Source organism: Eupeodes corollae, chromosome 1 (assembly GCF_945859685.1).
Source record: "Eupeodes corollae chromosome 1, idEupCoro1.1, whole genome shotgun sequence".
Classification (NCBI taxonomy): Eukaryota; Metazoa; Arthropoda; class Insecta; order Diptera; family Syrphidae; genus Eupeodes; species Eupeodes corollae.
Window position 1 is genome coordinate 17,552,155 of NC_079147.1, and position 19,635 is coordinate 17,571,789.

The following is a 19,635-nucleotide window of genomic DNA, read 5'->3' on the forward strand; positions in this document are numbered from 1 at the left end:
ATAATAAAAAAAATATATAAACTTACTTTTCGAACTTCAACATATTATTATCCGTTAGAAATCGAATTCCATGAATTGATGCCTTGTCACAGTATAACTTCCAATAGGCACGGCAAACCTCTTTCCACCAAAATAATTTGGATTTGGATTCTCTTTTGCGTTTTGCGGAATCCTTCAAAAGTTTGCGTTTCTCATTAAAAGTTAGCAATTCACTTCCGTCGAATTGATTTAGTTGGAAATGTTTCAATTCACCAAGATAAGTCATCATGATTGCTTATGGTAGTGGTAGAGGTACGTATAGCCTTATAACTTTTAGATAGCTTTGGCTTGACTACCAAATAGTGTATAAGGTAGGTATATAAAACTTATAATACTGAAATTTACGTTATTTTATATCTTTGGACTTATAATATCCTAAAGGGATATCGTAGTCGTTTCCGAGAGAGACAGAGACAAGTTAAATAAAATCACGAACTCCAAAGAATAAGAAGAAGGAGCAGAAGCAGAAGCAGAACTCAAACACACTGTATATAGATTTCGTCCTGTGTCGTCCTTGTTCTAGTCCACGTTGATGACAGAGTTTGTGTTAAATTCATTTTGTGACTTTTATAGTCAGTATTATCTATAGGTACGTTTGATAGTGGCGGTAACGTAACGGCTGGCAGGCATCCACGTCGTCATCATCATCATCGTTGTCCAAGTCCAGGTCGAAAGGACTAAAAGGAGCAGTTAAATGTAATCAAAAAGCAATTAAATTTGCCTCTTGTTTGAGTTGTTCTTTGAAAAAAGATAAAGATGTCCTGAACAATTAACACCTCTCTTGGTCTTAGTTATATTGGGACAAAAATGACAAAAAAGTAGTTAAATTGGACAAGGGTTTTGTTTGTTCTTTCTATAGCTCCAAAACGAAGGCTCATTTATTTATACAGTGTATATCTGATTGAGTAAGAGAGAGGTAACAATAAAAATTGTTTGTTATAGATAAACAAATCCTGATTAAGTGACTAATAACGTTGGTGTTGTTGTTGTTGTTGGTGGTGGTGGTTCTTTCGTCGCCTTCTGTTCGGATAATCGTGCCACACTTGTTTGGGGTAATTGTGGTTGTTTTTAGGAGAAATCTGATTTTGTTGTGTGTTCATTTTAAGGTTATTTTTAAAGCGAATCCACATTCTGGAGAAGAAGTAATTGTCTTTAAGGAATATCACAAGGCCAAGAGTCAAGTGGTAGATAATCTCTATTCCGCTTAGGATTGATGCACCTAGCAGAAGTCCGACTATTCCTCCTAAGCTTGCTGTGGAACGAAATATTGTTAATAGTATAGAAGGCTGCAGAAGTCGTGGGAAAATTTGTTGCCAGCATTTGAGAATTATTTAAGAATTCCTAGCAACAAATTGGCAACTAATTTACTAAGCTTATGCCTTACCAACCATTTCCATGAATGTGAATTCCCTTATAGCCCGGTATTTGATTAAGGAATCAGTTTGATAATGCACATCAATTGACATTATTCTGGTATCGTTGGGAACAGTTCTGCAAAAATTAATAGTTTTATATTTTTTTGCTACCTTGTAAAAATTTGATATGTTTATATTTACTCACTCCATAGTTGGCAGTGAACTTATGGTGACAAAATATTGAACTGCACTATCGCAGCGAATTAGGCAAGGACACAGCATTCCACTTTTGATATTGTTTATGTACTTCTCCTCGTCCAAACGCTTGTCGTAGCTGAACACTTCTGAAATGTTTTTAAAAGGAGGAAGTGATAAAAAATGTTTGGGGGTTTATATGGAATTAAGGGTTTTCCAAATGGTAATTGACAAATTTAAACCTTTATTTAAACTTTAAACTAGAATTTTCAACGTGCCAAGAGCTGTCAGTCATAGAGACGGACGTCCTGGTGAAACTACGTATCAATGGTAACATTTTTATGGTCGAAGTAGTAGCCAACAAAATAGTGCCTATTTGGAGACGTATTAGACATTCTTGGATTCTTGGATTTCAACATTTGTTATAAATTCAACAATTTTGTTTGTCGACTAAACAACTGATTCAGAAAATGGCTTCATCAGTAAAGATTAAAATTGCGGTACAAAATTGCGCTTAATTGATGATGATGATGATGATGATCAAAAACAAAACCCTAAATAAATTAACAGCCAATTTGACAGTGCTGTAACTTCGAAAATAAGGCGCCTCTCAACTGTCAAAGTTTCGAAGTTCCTCTAAGAGGTATATATTAAGTGGCTGGAATACTAATTTCAATTCAAATCAGTAAAATTAGTACAGCCACGGCTGTTTTCGGAGCAGTGCATTCTATCTGTCCACTTTTTCCAATACTTTGTTAATGGTTTAAGTCTTTATTTAAGTGATTTTTTCGATAATATTGGCCTTAAATGCTTGAACGAAAATGGTTCTACGCATAAAAAAGTCCAAATTGATATAGCCGAGATCGTTGATAATTAGATATGGTGAATTGGTGAGTAAAAAGTCGATTGTGGCATGGGCTGTGGTGAGGCTTGGCAACCAACCTTCTAGGAACTAGAAGTCGTTCAACACCATTTCTTTACTACGAATTGGAGTTCACTTAAAATGTTCAAATGTTCTTTTAACAATTTAATGAAATAACTTACATCTGCTAAATTTTTGTGGAAATATATTCGAGAAGTTTAATGAACATAGTATAATTTTTGGCAAGATTTAAGGTTTCTGTTTTACAGTCAATTGAACTTTCACAAAATATTAATAACAGCATTTTGGATAAGATCAATCATTTTTTAAATAATTAATTTTATTATTACTCAAGACACTTAAATCGAAAATTTATGTTTAGCAGTTAAGTTTTGTTTTAAATATTTTTCTAGTTTGAATCAATTTTGTATCATGCCACAATCGATGAGATTCAATTTAATTTAAATCGCTGGTGTTATTGGTTTGTAAAATAGTTGGGGTCAAAGACCCACATCCTAATTTTTTTTTTTTAAATTGTATGCACCTTTTGTTACTACCGTAAGAATAACACATTTTATTTGAAGTCCTTAGAGGTCGGCTGGTTCCAGAGATAAAGCCGACGAAGAATTGCATACCAAACGTACGGAGGTATAAACGTACATATTTATCCACACAAAAAAATCGCCAAGAAACCCTAAATGAATATCGTAAAGCCCAAATAAATATTGAAAAAGAGGCTGGTAACTTTCCATCCCGTCTGTCGATTTGTTTTGCTTAAAAGTTTGTAGGTTTTCGTGTTGGGTTAAAAAAGTAGTCAGTTTTATATATTCTTAAAATTTTTAAATTACAAACAATATTTTTCTTATAAGGAAATAGCTTAGTTTTATAAAGAAATAGCTTAGTTTGAAAACAATTTTTTAACGATTTTAGTAGCATTTCTTCAATTCCAAAAAACAGACTGCTGTATATTTATAAAAACAAAAACTACTGAATATCGAAAAAAAAAATTGTCTGTGAAATAAAAAGAGTGTAAAGACAATATTTTTATTTTATAAAAGATTTTTAAGTCGTTAGTAAATTTTTACCAAATTCTAGTATTGTTTTTTCTTTACGTTTTTTTTTTGTAAAAAACAGTCAGTAAGATTTTCTTCAAAATTTATCCGTATTTTGAAAACAGTATTTCTTATATACCAAAATTAGTTGAAAGCCATAATCTCAAATTCTTGAAATGATATTTGAGTCGAAATTAAATTTTTACCAACTTTGTGTATTGTTTTTTTAGGTTTTTATTTTTTATAAAAAAAAACTGTCAATTCAATTTTTCTTAAAATTTTACGAGATATGAAAAACTTTATTTTTCGTTGCCCAAAATTGTTTTGAAGATTAAATCAGTTTTTATTCGTACAATTTTCTATGTAACACATTTTTTAATTTCTAAAAAAAAGTTTTTTGGTTCGTAAGTCATTTAGGGTTAATCAAAATTTTGAAAAAAAAAAAACGCCCACGCAATTTTCTTGAGAGCTCTTTCTGCCTTTTTATCTATATAACACAAATCTATTTAAAGTCGACATATCTTGTGGTTCTTGAGCTATGGAAAACGATAAAAAACGTCGCGAACGTACGTACACACGCAAGCACCGACATCTTTCTTAAAATCTTTTATTTCGATTCCAGGAAACGTCGAGAAATGTCAATTTTTCAATTTGACAAATTGGACCCATTACAATAACTTCTTATGGGAAGGAAGAAAATGTCGTAGTGCCCAAAACAACAAAGCATTTGTCAGAATACCCAAAAGCTGAAACAACATGATATCTTTTGGGCGTTATCATATTTTTAAATTCATTTGGTCAATATGACCTTGATTTTGGGTTTTGTGGCATTTTTTTCAAAAAAAAGGTTTTTGTGCTATTGCCATTTTTTGGCGATATGGCACATTTAATACCTTGAAGTTGTTTTATTGGGCAATAAGCCTGGACGCTTCTTTTTATTTGAAATTTCATTAAACTCAACAAATTTTTACGGCCAAAGGTTTCAAAACAATAATTTCTTCAAAATCCAAGAACTTATTTCTTGTGTACCACAAGTAAGCATTAGAGTCGAAATAAAACAATTTTTAAAAGATGTCTGTGCGTGCGTCTGTACGTACGTCCGTACGTTCGCGACGTTTTTTTTCGTTGCTCATAGCTGAAGAACCAGAACAGATATCGACTTCAAATACATTTTTTATAAGACAGAAAGATGCAGCAAGGGCTCTCAAGAAAATTGCTTGGGTGGTTTTTTTACCATAGCAGTTTGAAAAAAAAGTGAAAATGTTGGTTAACACTAAATATCTCAACAACCAATGACGCTAGAGACTTGAATTAAATTCTTTATAATATAGTGTAACGTAATACCAAGCCAGTATATTTTTGGAAAAAATAAAATTAACGTTTGTTTTTACAAATCGAGAAAACTGAAACAAATTTGTCACCACGAAAATTTTACGTATAAAAAATGATATCATCTCTAAAACAATTTTGTGCAAAGAAAAATAACGTTTTAAGCATCTGGTAAAATTTTTAAAATTTTTTTACAAAAAATAAAAACCTAAACAAATAAATTAATAAAAGTTAGGAAAAAAATGATTTTCGACTCATATATCTTTTCGCAACTTTGAAATATTGGCTTGATTCTACCTTTATCTTTTAAAAAACGTTGTTGTCAACATTCAGTAAAATTTTAAAACAATCGAATAGACATTTTTTTTACAAAAAACTAAAAAATAAAAAAAAAAATTAACAAAAGTTATTAAAAATTAAATTACGGCTAATATATGTTTTTAAAAATTTGAGATTATGATTTCAAACTTATTTTATCTCATAAAAAATATTCTTGTGAACATTCTGTAAAATTTTGAGAAAAATCGAACAGACAGTTATTTTTACAAAAAAAAAACTTAAAACAAATTTTAAAAAATTGGTGAAAATGGTTTTTCGACTCAAATATCTTTTCAAAAATTTGAGCTTCCAACTAGTTTTCACTTATAAGAAATATTGTTTTTAACATTCTCCAAAGTTGTGAGAAAAATCAAATTGACAATATAAAAAATAAAAATATAAACAAAAAAAAAATAAAAGTTGGTAAAAATTGAATTTCGACTCAAATAGAATATTAAAAATATTATCTTCAAATATTATCTTCCGTTTTTTCATAAAAATAAAATCTGCAACAAATAGTACGAAAATTTGGTAAAAATAGGTATTGATATATCTCAAATTAATTTCATTCATATAATTTGTAAAAATTTAAGAAATGCTACAAAATTGGTAAAAATTTGTTTTCGACTAAAAATCTACTGAACGAAACTAGATTTATATGAAAAATATTGTTGGTAATTTAAATTTTTCTAAGAATAATTTAACTCAAAACTTTTTTAACCCCACACGAAAACGTAAAATTTTTTAAGCACGACAAATAGACAGATGGAATGGGAAGTTATCAGTGTGGGCGTAACCCAGCCCTTTTTTTGTTTAGGTTTTTATTTTTCTGTAAAAAAAACTGTTAATTAGATTTTTTCAAAATTTTTCAGAATGTTGAAAACAATATTTCTTATAAGTTAAACGAAGTTAGAAGCCATAATCTCAGATTTTCGAAAAGATATTTGAGTCGAAATTCAATTTTTACAAACTTTTAGTATTTTTTTTTTTCTAGGTTGTTATTTTTAATTAAAAAAACTGTTAAATTGATTGTTCTCAATATTTTATCAGATGTTAAAAACATTATTTATATTGTTTTGGAGATAAAGTCATTTTGTATTCGTAAAACTTTCGAGCCCTTTCTGCATTATTATCTGTATAACAAAATTTATTTGAAGTCGATATCTTTTCTGGTTCTTGAGCTATGGACGACGAAAAAAACGTCACGAACGTACGTACACACGCACGCACAGACATCTTTCTAACAATACAATAACTTCCTTTGGGAAGTTAAAAAGATCTAGAATAGAAAGTGGACCACGATTTTATTTATAGGAGTAAGTTTTTAGGCCATACAGCATTCACTTTTGAAATAAGTTTTTAATATTTCCCAACGTTATTCCCAATATTCCCACCGAGGTATGATGCTGACTTTCTGTCAAAAGAAAAACAGGAAATAGCTATCAGTGTCAAAACAACGTATGGTTAAATAAGAAACTAAGAGATGGCCCACAATCTGTTTCTCGAATGGTTTACGTTTTAAGTCCTTATTGGAAAACCTTAACCCATACATCGTATGTACTCAACTTTTGCACTCGAAAATTTAAAAAAATGAAGTATTTAAACTTCACTTTACTTACCTCGAAAGTTATACAAACAACTAAAATCTGATGGAGAACATTCCCGGTATGAATCTGAAAAACACACAATTTCAGTATTCAAAAATAAAACTACCATAAGTACATATATTCAAGTTCTATAGCTGAAGTTGTATATATGTATACTGTCGGTTTCTACCCACCATTTTGTGGGAAAAATATTGAAATCGTACAATTGCATATACTGAGAAGATGCTCCTCGTGGCAAACATTAAAACAGTTCCATTGGGAATACCTTAATCCTTTGATATTTTTGTACAAATAATGGTCTGTTTCAGACTGCACTCTCCCAATCCAAATACATATGTATAAAATGTGTGGAAGATAAAAATAAATAAATAAAGGATTACCTTGGAAATAAAATACAAATAAACTTACATCAAACATACAACCTCGAACTTCGGGTGGAATTTCTCTTGTTGCTGGATCGGTTGTTTTTAATTCTGGTCTGATTACAACTAACGAATCCGTATTTCCTTTGATTGAATAAACTACATCCGTCCATTGTGTTGATTTTTTGATCATTAACTGAATTGAAATTGAAATGGATGATTGTTTGTGTTTAAAAGGTTTGCATAGCAATTTGAGTTAAGGTATATATTGTTGTTTTTGTTGTTCTTGTAACCAATTCTTCAGTTTAAAGTAGTTTATGAATAAAGTATAATTAACAATTATTTTAATATTATAATTTAACTGAATTTATTTATTTATTTAATTTTTAGAGAGAAAAATCATATCATCATACTGAGCTTACTTTAGTTTTTGACCTTGCTAGTAATCATTCACAATAATTGTTTATAAAGAGAACATTTTGAAAACAGACAATTTAGTCAAATTTCGTTTACATTGCGTTAATATTGGGAATGTCATTAAGATAGAAAGAATACTACAAACCATAATTTATAATTAATAAAAACACTTAAACTTAATAATTCCAATAATTCTTATACCATTTCCTGATCTTTTGTAATACATATTACCATTAAGAACCATACATTTACTTTTTGACAGCTTCTAATTTAATTTATTAGCCTTAAACTATGTATTAAAACTTCAAGGTCTTAATTTGTAAGTCTTTTGCATTCCTGTGTTGTTTAAGCTTTAACAAACAAAATTAAATCGTCCGCAAACAGAACAAGCTTTGCAATTTGTAACAGTTTTGTTTATATCGTTTATGCAACAATTTAAAAGTTGTGGTCCAAGTATTAAGCCTTGAGGTACTCCCAGATAAACTGGCTTAGAAACAATTAAAACCTTGTTAATTTTGGTTTGTTGGGTGCAACATAACAAACAACTTTTTGTAAGCATTCAAGAGCCCTGCTATCAATAATTGTTTCAAACGCTGGTTTAAGGTCAAGAAAAACGCAAACCACTTCCTTACGTTTTGATATACGTACGTTCTATCCATCTTATTAACATCATGGTAATTAATGTGGGAGACTTTTGTATGGGACATTTTTTTTTTGTTTTTTTTTTAATTTTATAGTAATAAAAATATGCCCCTTACGGTTCCCATGAGCTCAAATTCTAAAAGTTTCTATGACCCAGCGCTTACTGAGGATCTAAAAAAAACCATCACTTTTCGAAACACAGTCCGACGAAGATTCCAACGTCAGAGAACAGATTTTTTGAAATTCCAGCTTAAAATTCTAAATCAATTAGTTTTAAAGAAACTCCAAATTATAAGAAACAAACACTGGAACACTACCCTATCCCATATAAAGAAACATGACAAACTAAATTGGAAACTCTCAAAAATATTCAAAGGCAAAATTCAAGACTCCCTCATCTAAATGTCGATGGAAATAAAATAATTTCAAATTTCTCACACACTTGTAAAAAAATTATAAAAACCGAGTTTAAACCAAAAAAAAACGCCAGGTTGCGATAAGATCTCCAACAAAATAATCAAAAATTTTCCAAACAAATGTATGTTTTTCTTGAGCACTCTCTTTCTTAAGTGCCTCTTGCTGGGTTATTTTCCCACAAGGTGGAAGTTAGCAAAAATCATCCCAATACCAAAACCAAACAAACCACTATCAGATATAACTTCTTACCGCCCAATTAGTTTACTTAGCTGCCTTGGCAAGCTATTTGAAAAAATTATCTGTCTAAAAATAACAGAAATCATTGAAGACAAAAATGTTCTACCTCCAGAACAGTTTGGGTTCCGAAAAGAACGCTCCTCGACTCACTTAATTGTAAGACTTTTTAAATATTAAAAAATAGCCCTTAATAACAAAAAATCTGTCGGCATGATATCGTTGGACATCGAAAAAGCCTTCGATTGTGTTTGGCATAATGGTGTCCTTCACAAGCTCCTAAGTTTTTTGAGCGATAGGAAGTTTTACGTTGAAATTTGTCAAGAAATGTCACCAACCTATGAAATCAAAGCGGGCGTCCCTCAGGGTTCATCCCTTTCCCCACTCCTATACAATATTTATATCAATGGCGGATCCACGAGGGGGTCGTAGGGGTCATGACCCCCCCTGGGAGATAATTTGTTTGCTTTTTCGTACGAATTCCCTTCAATTCAAAACTAACCGTAGTGCGTAAATGGATATTGACCCCCATTATATTTTGAATTATTTATTTTTTTGTATATGTACTCGTAAACAACATTTGTATTTTACTTCCTTAAACTTTGTTGCTAAAAGTACTACTTTTGACTGGAGATTGGACCAGGAACATAATATGAATCGGATATTCAACACTATTCCAAAAGCACAGCACAAATTCATCAACTTTTGACCAATTGACGATCCAGGGGGGGGTCATATGAGCTATACTATAATATAGCTTATACAGTTAAGTTGTATAAGTAAAGATTTCATTTAAAGATTTATTAGTAATTTAACGACATTCACCAAAAAGTGGTTTGCTGTCAAAAACAACTAAAATTTTTATTTTCGCTCAATTTAGAACTTGAAAAAACTTTAGTCATACCTTAAATTATTTTCAAAAAAATTGTTTCTAAGAAAAAGAGAAAATATTTAGGTTCTTAAGAAGAAACCCTGAATAAGAGATCATCAATTTTATATTAAGTTGCCTTTGAATTATTTAAATTAGCCTTCAATTTTATTATTACATTTTTTTGACACACATAAGTAGTGATTATTGAAGTGATTTTTACTGCGACATAAAGGAACTATTAGCAAGTTTTGCATTAGTAAACAATTTCAAACTAGAATTTTTAATCAAATATGACATTACGACGGTAGAGAAGTCGAAAAAAGTGGGTACCTAGATTCCTTCCGTCTGTCTTTCCTGGCCCCTGCAGTCTAAACAATTGTTTTGATTGAAATTAATATTTTCAGCTGATTAGTGTAGGGAGTTTTTATCATTTCATTAATACAAAAAATAACAGCGTCCCCACACAAATTTTTTGGTTCAAACATGTGAATTTTCTAAAACTTTCTCAAAATGTTCTGTTCTTATTTGGCTTCTTTCTACAACAAAAACATATTTTCGTATTGCTCCAGAAGAAAAAAAAAGAAAATTAAATTAAATTTTATTTACAAAACTTGATATCTCAGAAAGGGGACAACATCTTTTTACGAAATTTGAATGTAAAATGTTCATATTTTTATAAGCTCTTTATTTAGTGCTTATACCAAAATTATTTTTAAAACAAAATTTAAAATGATTTTCGAAAAAAATAGGTTAATCTAGATTTTTTGACAAATAAAATGGCATTTAAATTATTGAGGAGAACTTATTTTGAAGGTATGTACATTTTTAAATATTAAAATATAGGCAATATTTTTAAACAGACTTTTTGGAAGAAATTATCAAGTTCTTTCGACCCAGTCATTCATTTCATTTCTTTCAAAATTGGTTTTCTGTTGAATACAAAAGATCTTAAAAAATTAAATAAATCTACTTTTTGAAGTGAATTTGCTTTGGATGCACTAGAACTGAGATTCAAGCATGAATTTCAATAATACAAATGTCCCAAGAAATCAAGTGACACTTTTGTTAAACTAATGGCTAAGTGAAAACCTTAATAAACGTTTCATATCTATTGATATAAAAGCTTTGAAACGTGTAATTTGTGAGTGCTGCAAAAAATGTCTTCCCAACTTAATTGTTTACTTACCTTACTTTGTTTTAATTTAATTTTCTTAGATAAATTATGTACTTAAATACAACTATTTCCTTGAATTCAAGAACCAAACCTTTTTGTCTGTACAATTTTTAAGTTTTGTTGACGCCTTTATAAGATCCAAATACGAGTAAGCAGATTGATAACGATAGCAATAAGAGATTCCCGGAAATTGAGTTCGAAAAAACTAACTAACAGTTTCTGGATGTTTAAATTTTGTCAGCATCCTTTACAAAACATTAGAGAACATTTTTAATCGGTGAGTAAAAACTCATCTTAGTGTGTGACACCCCCCTGATGAAAAGTCTGGATCCGCCCTTGATTTATATTGCCGATTTTCCTACCCTGAATTATTGCATGAGGTCCTTTTTTGCAGACGACACATGCATATATTGCGTCACTGAAAATTACCAAGAAATATTGTTTAACATCCAAAAAGCATTAGATGAAATATATTTTTATTTCTATCGCTGGAAAATCAAGCAAACCCAAGTGATGGTTTGTGATTATTTTTCTGCGGCTGGGGTAGGAAAATTACATGTAATTGAAGGAATTATGGACCACAAGAAATATATAGAGATTTTAAAAGTAAATCTGAAAGTGCACGTAAATTGGTTCTGCATATCCAGTTCCCTTTTTACCAGGACAATGATCCCAAACATAAGGCACATGATACCAAGTCGTGGCTGCTTTATAATTGTCCTAAGGTCATGGAAACTCCACCCCAATCACCGGATATTAACCCTATTGAAAATTTATGGGACCATTTGGACCAGGAACTGAGAAAACTGACCATAAATAATGCAACAGAGCTTAAAGAGCAGATTCTACAACAATGCGACAAAATATCTAACGAAACAACGAAAAAACTTGACCAGTCCATGCCTAATCGACTCAAGCATGTTATTAACACAAGGGTTATGCTACAAAATATTAAAGTTTGCTTATATTTATGTTTTTTACTGCGCTTAATGAAATATACGAATATGAAATTGCTACTTGTTATTTGATTTTTATAGTTTGTGTTATTAAATGTTCTTTTTTTGTTAAAATATGGCGTTTTTCTTGACAATAGACAAATGATAGTATTCAGATCTTTAATATAAAAAAATAATTAAATTATGATCATGAGTGGTTCTTGACAAATCCGAAAAAAATTTAAATGTTAGCTGCTGTACGAATATGAGTTAGATTGACTGTATGTATGTACATTTTTGTAAGAGAAGATAAATCTCTCTGAAAATATAGATCGTTAGAAAATAGATGGGAAAATCCCATCACATGCTATTTAAACAAAATAACTAGTTGCTGAAAAGACTTTAGATGGCATAGGCAGGGATCGAACCCAAGACCTCTGGCATGACAGTCCAACGCACTAACCATCATGCCACGGGTACTGCCTCTTGCGAGGAATTGACAAATTCTCCAAGAGTAACTCTTGTCATGAAAAAGTGCTTTCTCAAATTAGCCGTTCGGATTCGGCATATAAACTGTAGGTCCCCTCCATTCCTGACAACATTACTCGCACACAGGAATGGTTGAGAGTTGTAAGTCACTAGGCCCTAGTTCTTCATGGACTGTTGCGCCACCCAATTTATTTATTTAACTAGTTGCTGAACGTTTTTATTTTTGTTTCCATCCAATTTATAATTATGTCTTGTACGGTTTTGTAAAGTTCTTAAGCTTTTAAAAAAATATCCAATATAATGTACTTATTTTGACGTATTATCATTTTTTCTCTGCCTCACGTGACGTAAGAAACTACACTACGTGTAGAATCAATTTTTCAAATTTTCAAAGGAATGCAATTAATAAAAAATAACAAAACGTCAAAATAGTCCAACAGTCTAATTTTAACATTATAATTTAGTTAAGTCAAAATCTTTTTGAAAAATTCAGATTCAAATTGAAATGGTGTCAAGTGAGGTTGCGGAAGCTGAATTGTTATGAGTATGAGAACTACCGACTCATTGCGGGGTGCAATTCCAATAACCATGCAGCTACAACACGTTCATTGAAACGGGACGTTTGGTCATTGAAACGTTGATTCCGAAATCATTTTAATACTGGTCGCCACGGTCGTGTTCCAAAGTTTGAAGCTATTATGAAGTGGGTGAAAATCTTTTATAGAACTGGAAGTTTGACATCTTAAACAGCGCAAGGAGGTGATCGAACGGTATAAGCCCCAGAAAATATTTAAAAAGTAAGTCAAGCAGTTGAAGCCAGTTCGTGTCGATCGGATACGTGTCAGGCTCTTTGGATGTCAGACCGCTCAGTTCGGTCAATTTTGCACTTCGATTTACATTTTCATACATATACAAGATATTTGTAGCCAAAAAATGCACGACTACAGCAGTCGGTTGAAGTTAGCAGAAGCAATTTTGGAAATTTCGAGTTCAATGTCCCACTCGATAACCGGATCTGTCACCATGTGCTGCTTCAAGACATGAGTATACATCAATATCAACCACGTACAATCAAAATCGTTAGTGAGACACTAACCCAAGACATTCGAGCAGTTCCATGTCCAAATACTTCATAGGTGTACGCAGAACTTTTTACATCGTCTACAGGAGTGTTTTGACAAAACTGGACAGAATTTGACTACTGTCATTTTTCGTATGTAAGTAATATTTTTTTTTCGTTTTCTTGACTGTCGTATAACAATTTTGTCCAATCTTCCATACCTCGTCGTCAGACCTAGTATATCGGCTTACACTAATTACGCCCTCAATCGCATATATAAAGGGTGGTTAAATTTTAAGAGCCGAGGTTGAATGTGAGCCACACATTTGACATTTTTCAATTTCAAATTAACTTAATTAAAACCAGGAAAAGAACGCAATCGAGCAACGGGTTACGTTATTCAGGCTTATTATGAAAACGAGCGTTTAAACCAAAATTCATAGCGTGCACTTCGTGTTATTTTTGTCTACCAATTTAATCGTCCCAATTTATAAAGACCTGAATTTACACTCTTACAAGGTGAATTTGACTTAAGAGCTAAAGGCTCTTGATCATTTCAAGCGTTGTCAATAGTCAGAGTAGTGGCAAGAAATGGCAACAGTGGATGGTCAATTTTAGAAGAAAATCATCTTCAGTGGTGAGGCACATTTTCACCTCAGTGTATTCTTCAATAAGCAGAATTGCCGCATTTGTGTGAATGATAATCCTAGTCTGGTTTGCGAAAAATCAATGCACCACAAAGAGTGAGTGGCTGGCGCCATCATCGGGCCGTATTTATCCCAAAATGAGTTACGAACATGATGGTACCACTTTCCACACAGCTACGAAACAATGGCTCCTTTTCGCGACAAATTCACGTGGTGGCGATGTCATTTGGCCGTTCTACTTCTTTCTTATAAGTTATTTAAAAAAAAGGTTTAGGTACTTCCATAAGACAGCAACAATTCAAGACCTTAGATATGATGATAATTCGGTACATTAACGACATAGAACCTAAGTTATGACTAAGCGTCGTCGAACACTTGGAGCTGTGTCACAGAAGTCATGACTGCTATTTTACCGATATTTTTTTTCATACATAATTGAACCATACCAATATTTTCATATAATTGTTTGCTTTTAAAATTTAACCACCCTTTATGTTGTTCTTGATTTATCTTTCAAACTTACTCTTCTCCCTTTTTTTTGCATATTTCAGTAGGATTATGAAGGAGTCGAGCCAGATTCACTTTAACGACGTAGCCTTACGGACATTCGAACAAAGGTTCAAGCTTTATGTAAACTTTCTTTTCTCCAAATTTGTAGCTGTCACTTTTTGATGACAAAATCGAAAAAAAATCCCCAGGATTATTTTTGGATACAAAAAAAGAGAAATACTTACATCAATTCCATCCCTGTGAATTGGTTGCCCAAACGATGATGTAGCATTCAATTTCAATCGAAAATTCAAACCCGAATTCTCCCCCGATTTGAAACCTCTCCAGGGATAAGATTTATCATTTTTCTAAAGATAAAATTATCAAAAAGACCAAACCCGAAACCTCTATGAAATTCCATACAAAATATGTCTCTCAAATAAACACTCACCACCTTCTGCTTGGATTCGGCCGATACCAGCGAATTAAATACCCAACAAAATCCCACTTCTGACTTTTCCATCACAAATATTTCACAACAATTGAACTTATTTCCTTGCTGCCACAGGCAATCCCCGTCGAATAGCTCTTCACATTCAAATGACAAGAACAAAGCCAGCTCCGTAACATTTACAAAATCAATCTTCTCCAAGGGGATATCGTCGGTATTGTTGAATTGACTAAATCCCCCAAAGCGAAGCATTGCCATTCGTTGAACAAATTCACGAAATATTACCTTCGTTTCGTTTGGGGAATCCGGTGGTAGGAATAAGTCCCTTGCCTCGTCGAATTTGTTCCAATTTATTCGTTCGTGAGTGCAGACCGCCACAGCTGGAAAATGTATATTGAAAACAGGATAGTGGGAGTCATCGATGACAGTAAGGACAATTTGTTCGTTGTAGTTGAATAAAAGTACAAAAAATGTTGCAACGCTAAATACAATGGCCGCCATAACTATTAATATCCAAAAAAGTCTAGAAAGAGATTTAGATTTGGGAGCTTTCGGTAAAAATTTTCAATTAAGGACCTTTCCAGCTTGTTTAGATCCTTGTCGAAAATGTACTTGACTCCATGCACAGTCGAACGCTGGCAGTAGATCTTCAGGTACTTCACCAATAGTGTCTTTAGCTCAAGGGGTTCATCCTTGCTGTAGGCGGCAGTGGCACTGGCAGCCTTCAAGCTTGAAGACACAGCCATTGTGTTGACTTTCACCTTCGATAGCTATCTAACAATGGAGCTGCATTTTTGTGTGCCTTACTGTGATGAATATCCTTTTGGCTGCGGTTTGGCTTAATGGCTTCTAAATTAGACCTCTCATGCATTAACTTTGGGGAAGTGACCAATGATTTATATGTTAGAACTTTATTACTCCTTAAAATGGGGTATTACATTCCTTTTTGTGTTATTATTTTCTTCTTGTATCCATAAGATACGAGTACATATATATTTTTTCAAACGGGAAATCAGGGATATAAAGTGTAGAATTGTTCATTGTTGTGCATAATGTTCTTCTCTTATAATTTTTTTTTTTTTTCGTACTGAATATAGATCCTGTACGCTTTATTGACCATCTCTTAGTAGGGTAGTAGATATATTCCATTTAGATGGCCTTAGATGTTGTCTTGAATGTTCTGGTCCTGGGTCTGGGCTGCGCTGTGTGGTTCGGTAAAAGGAGAATCGATTTTATTTCCGTATGATGGGTTTATCCTTGATATATATTTAAATAGGATGCTGCCTTAGGCTGCCACCAATCCACCATCACACAGCTTTGTATATATCCTCCTACATCCCATATAGTAAAATATTTTCGTTCTAGGTTGTCGAGGTTGAGTTTTAATGGTTACAAGTTTGTGGTTGTTTTTATTGATTTTTCTATTCCTGGAGACATTTGTATGTTAAGCTGATGATGGTTGTGGGGAGGATATATTTTATTACAACGCGGTTTTTGTCGAAGGATATAGGCAAAGCTATGTGTGTGATTTTTTTGTATTTAAGTTTATTGGTTTCAACACAAAAATGTGAAGACATGAGTTTGAACATGTTAGACATGATTGTTTATTTAAGTTTGAAATTAAAGATGTAAAAGAAACAAAAAAGAAAACAGAACCAAGGCCGACCCAAGATATGTTTAAGACTTGATAAATTCTGAAGGGAGTGTGTCTATAAAGTTATTAAATTATATTTTGATACCATTTAAGTTTTTGTTGGACCCTTTTTTAATCCAAGGATCAATATTTTGACGGGTAAACAGTTTTAAAGTGAATATACATATGTTTTTTGTTGTATTAGAAGATATAAGATATAAATTTTAATTTAGCTATTCGTTTTTGTTAAACTGATTTCTCGTGCACACATAAAACTGTCACTTTGACCCACATCAATAAAAATTGATCAGTTTACTGTACTGACGATGGTCACTTAAAAGGACCTAACAATTTTTTTTAATCTTTTTTCTTAACCTTAACGACTATGAGACTGAATAAAATGAATTTACCTTTCGTGTATGGTTTAGGATTTAGGTCTGATAGATGTTGAAAACTTAATGTTGTTACCTGTTAGCAAGAGTTTAATATTATTTAAAAGACTTAAATATGAAGTTATGTGAGGAATATGATTCACTAATTCAAATATTTAAACTTTTTAAGGAGGTTAAAGTTTTTGACTGAATCTATAGCCCATGGCTGTAGATTTGTTTTGTCGATTTAAGAACTCTAATGATTACAGATTGTTGAATGCCAACTGAATCGACTTTTACTATATGTCGATTTAAATAAAACAGCCAAAAATACAGTTTTTCAATTGTTGATCATTCAATTGTAGGAAAAATGTAAAAATAAAGGTTAAAGCTCGTGCGAATGAAGATATCTGTTATGCTGTCCTACAGCAGGAAAAGGTCTAAATCAATACCCTTAATGCTTGTTCTATCTGCTAAATAGCACCTTTTAGTACACTAAGTCGATATCACGTCTACATATTTAGATGCAGCTTTGAACGAGACATTGTTTATGAAGTCACCGTCGTTGTTGGAAGATGTTTTGGAAAAAAAAGTTCAAAGTGAGCCCATTAACTGTTTTATCGCTTACAAGGCATTTAAAACGACGGAATTATTCAGTCAAAGAAAAAGGGTGTGTTACAAAAAACTGTTTTCTATAGTTTAAAACATGGAGTATATCAAAAGTATGAGAATTTTGACCACAAAGTGCAGCATATCGAACTTAAGGAAACAAAATCAGATCCCCAGCCTTGGAGATATACTTAGGATCTGGCCCTCCAGGTTGGGGGTTGTGCGTCGGGGTGACTTCCTGGCCACGTAAAAGCTTTCATAGTTGCGAAGCACCAACAAGCCTCAGATACGGACGGATTTTCTGTTGACAACGACAACGAACTTCGGATATGCACGTGGAATGCTAGGTCCCTTAACAGACCACGTGCGGCCGAAGAATTAGCGGAGGCAATAGACTGCTATAAAGCAGATATCACCGCCATCCAGGAAATACGATGGGATGGGCCGGGCAAAAAGAGGATGAAAAACTGCGATATTTACTATGGTGACTGCTATCACGAAAACCAACAGCGCTTATTTGGATGCGACTTCGTCATTGGAGCTAGACTTAGGCAAGAAGTCTTGAGCTATAGGTGCATCAATGAGCGCCTCATGACCATACGCATCAAGGCTAAATTCGGCAACATTAGCCTGATATACGCGCACGCCCCCACAGAAGAGAAAGACGACAACACCAAAGATATATTCTTCGAGATCTTAGACAAAACATATGAGCAGTGTCCTAGATACGATAATAAAATTGTCCTGGGCGATCTTAATGCCAAGCTAGAAAGGGAAGACATCTTTGGTGAAATAATCGGGAAGAACAGCCTGCACAACAACATTTCCAACAACGGATTCATGCTAATAGATTTTACTGCGGGGCGAAACGTGATGGTAGCCAGTACGCGTTTTCCACACCTCAACTTCCACAAAGGTACTTGGACTTCTCCAGATCAATCTACCGCCAACCAGATCGACCATATTGCGATCGATGCCAGGCACGCTTCCAGCATCATGGATGTCCCAACTTTCCGAGGAGCTGACACCAACTCGGACCACTACCTCGTTGTAGCCAAGGTAGCACTTCTGATTTCCAGACCCAAGGCAAAACAGGGAGGTGCTGGGAGAAGGTACAACGTCGAACGGCTACAATCGCCAGAGATCCCCAAATCCTTTTCCGACCTAGTTACAAGTAAGCTCTCTCGAAGTTCTCTGCCACCAACATAATGTTCCGAAAACCAGTGGCAACACTGCCAAGATGCAATCAGAGAAGCCGCCTCTGATGTGCTGGGTTTCAAACAGCCACCAAAAAGGAACCACTGGTTTGGTGAGGAATGTCGGCAGGCAAATGCAACCAAACAATAGGCACGCAAAGCGGCGCTGCATAAAAGGACGAGAGCTGCTCATGAGCTCTATGAGCAAAAGAGGCGAGACGAACGCCGACTTCTCAGAAGGAAAAAGAGAGGGCATGAGAAGCGTGCGGTCGAAGATGTTGAGAGGTATAAAAGCAGGAATGAGGTTCGAAAGTTTTTTGAACAGGGATGAAACGAAATTCACAGGTACATAAACCTAGAACCGAAGGCTGGAAAGACGAAAGTGGAAACATCATAGTGGAACTGCAGTCAATGCTGAGGATATGGAAGGACCTCTTCTGCTGACTGTATAACGGTGACGAAGAACTGAATTCCGCTCTCAGGCAGGATGATCCATTCAACATAGACGACGAAAGCCAACAATCCCGTCCTCCCGATTTAGACGAAGTAAAGATTGCCATATCTAAGCTGAAGTCTAATAAATCCGCTGGAGCGGATGGCTTAAATGCCGAGCTCTTTAAAGCAGCTATATATAAGTTGGTTATGAGCATGCACCATGGTCGGTAGGAAGCATGCCCGATGAATAGAACCTCAGTATTGTTTGCCCAATCCTGAAAAAAGGAGACCCTCTAAACTGCACCAACTATATAGGAATCAGTCTACTTAACATCGCCTATAAAATCTTCTCTGCCGTAATATGTGAACGTCTAAAGCCCATCGTACAACTGATAGGTCCTTATCAGTCTGGTTTTAGACCAGGAAAGTCCACAGTCGATGAAATA

At 33.4% G+C, this 19,635-nt stretch overlaps 1 protein-coding gene across 1 annotated transcript; it reads right to left on the reverse strand.

Annotated features, from left to right (window-relative positions):
* Positions 1 to 1,004: 1,004 nt before the first annotated feature.
* LOC129947696 (pickpocket protein 19-like) lies at positions 1,005 to 15,691 on the reverse strand. Its single transcript, XM_056058391.1, has 9 exons — positions 15,522 to 15,691; positions 14,946 to 15,468; positions 14,740 to 14,862; positions 7,166 to 7,315; positions 6,931 to 7,066; positions 6,770 to 6,823; positions 1,600 to 1,738; positions 1,424 to 1,530; positions 1,005 to 1,291 (listed from the first exon to the last, which is right to left on the reverse strand). The coding sequence occupies exons 1-9, from the start codon at positions 15,689 to 15,691 to the stop codon at positions 1,005 to 1,007; spliced, it is 1,689 nt and encodes a 562-aa protein (XP_055914366.1).
* Positions 15,692 to 19,635: the final 3,944 nt, after the last annotated feature.

Coding starts and splice junctions, on each gene's coding strand:
- LOC129947696 (XM_056058391.1), bottom strand. CDS start 15,691: ATGGCTGTGTCTTCAAGCTTGAAGGCTGCCAGTGCCACTGCCGCCTAC. Junction 15,469..15,521: donor GATCTAAACAAGCTGGAAAG/GTCCTTAATTGA, acceptor ATCTCTTTCTAG/ACTTTTTTGGATATTAATAG. Junction 6,824..6,930: donor AATATTTTTCCCACAAAATG/GTGGGTAGAAAC, acceptor TGTGTTTTTCAG/ATTCATACCGGGAATGTTCT.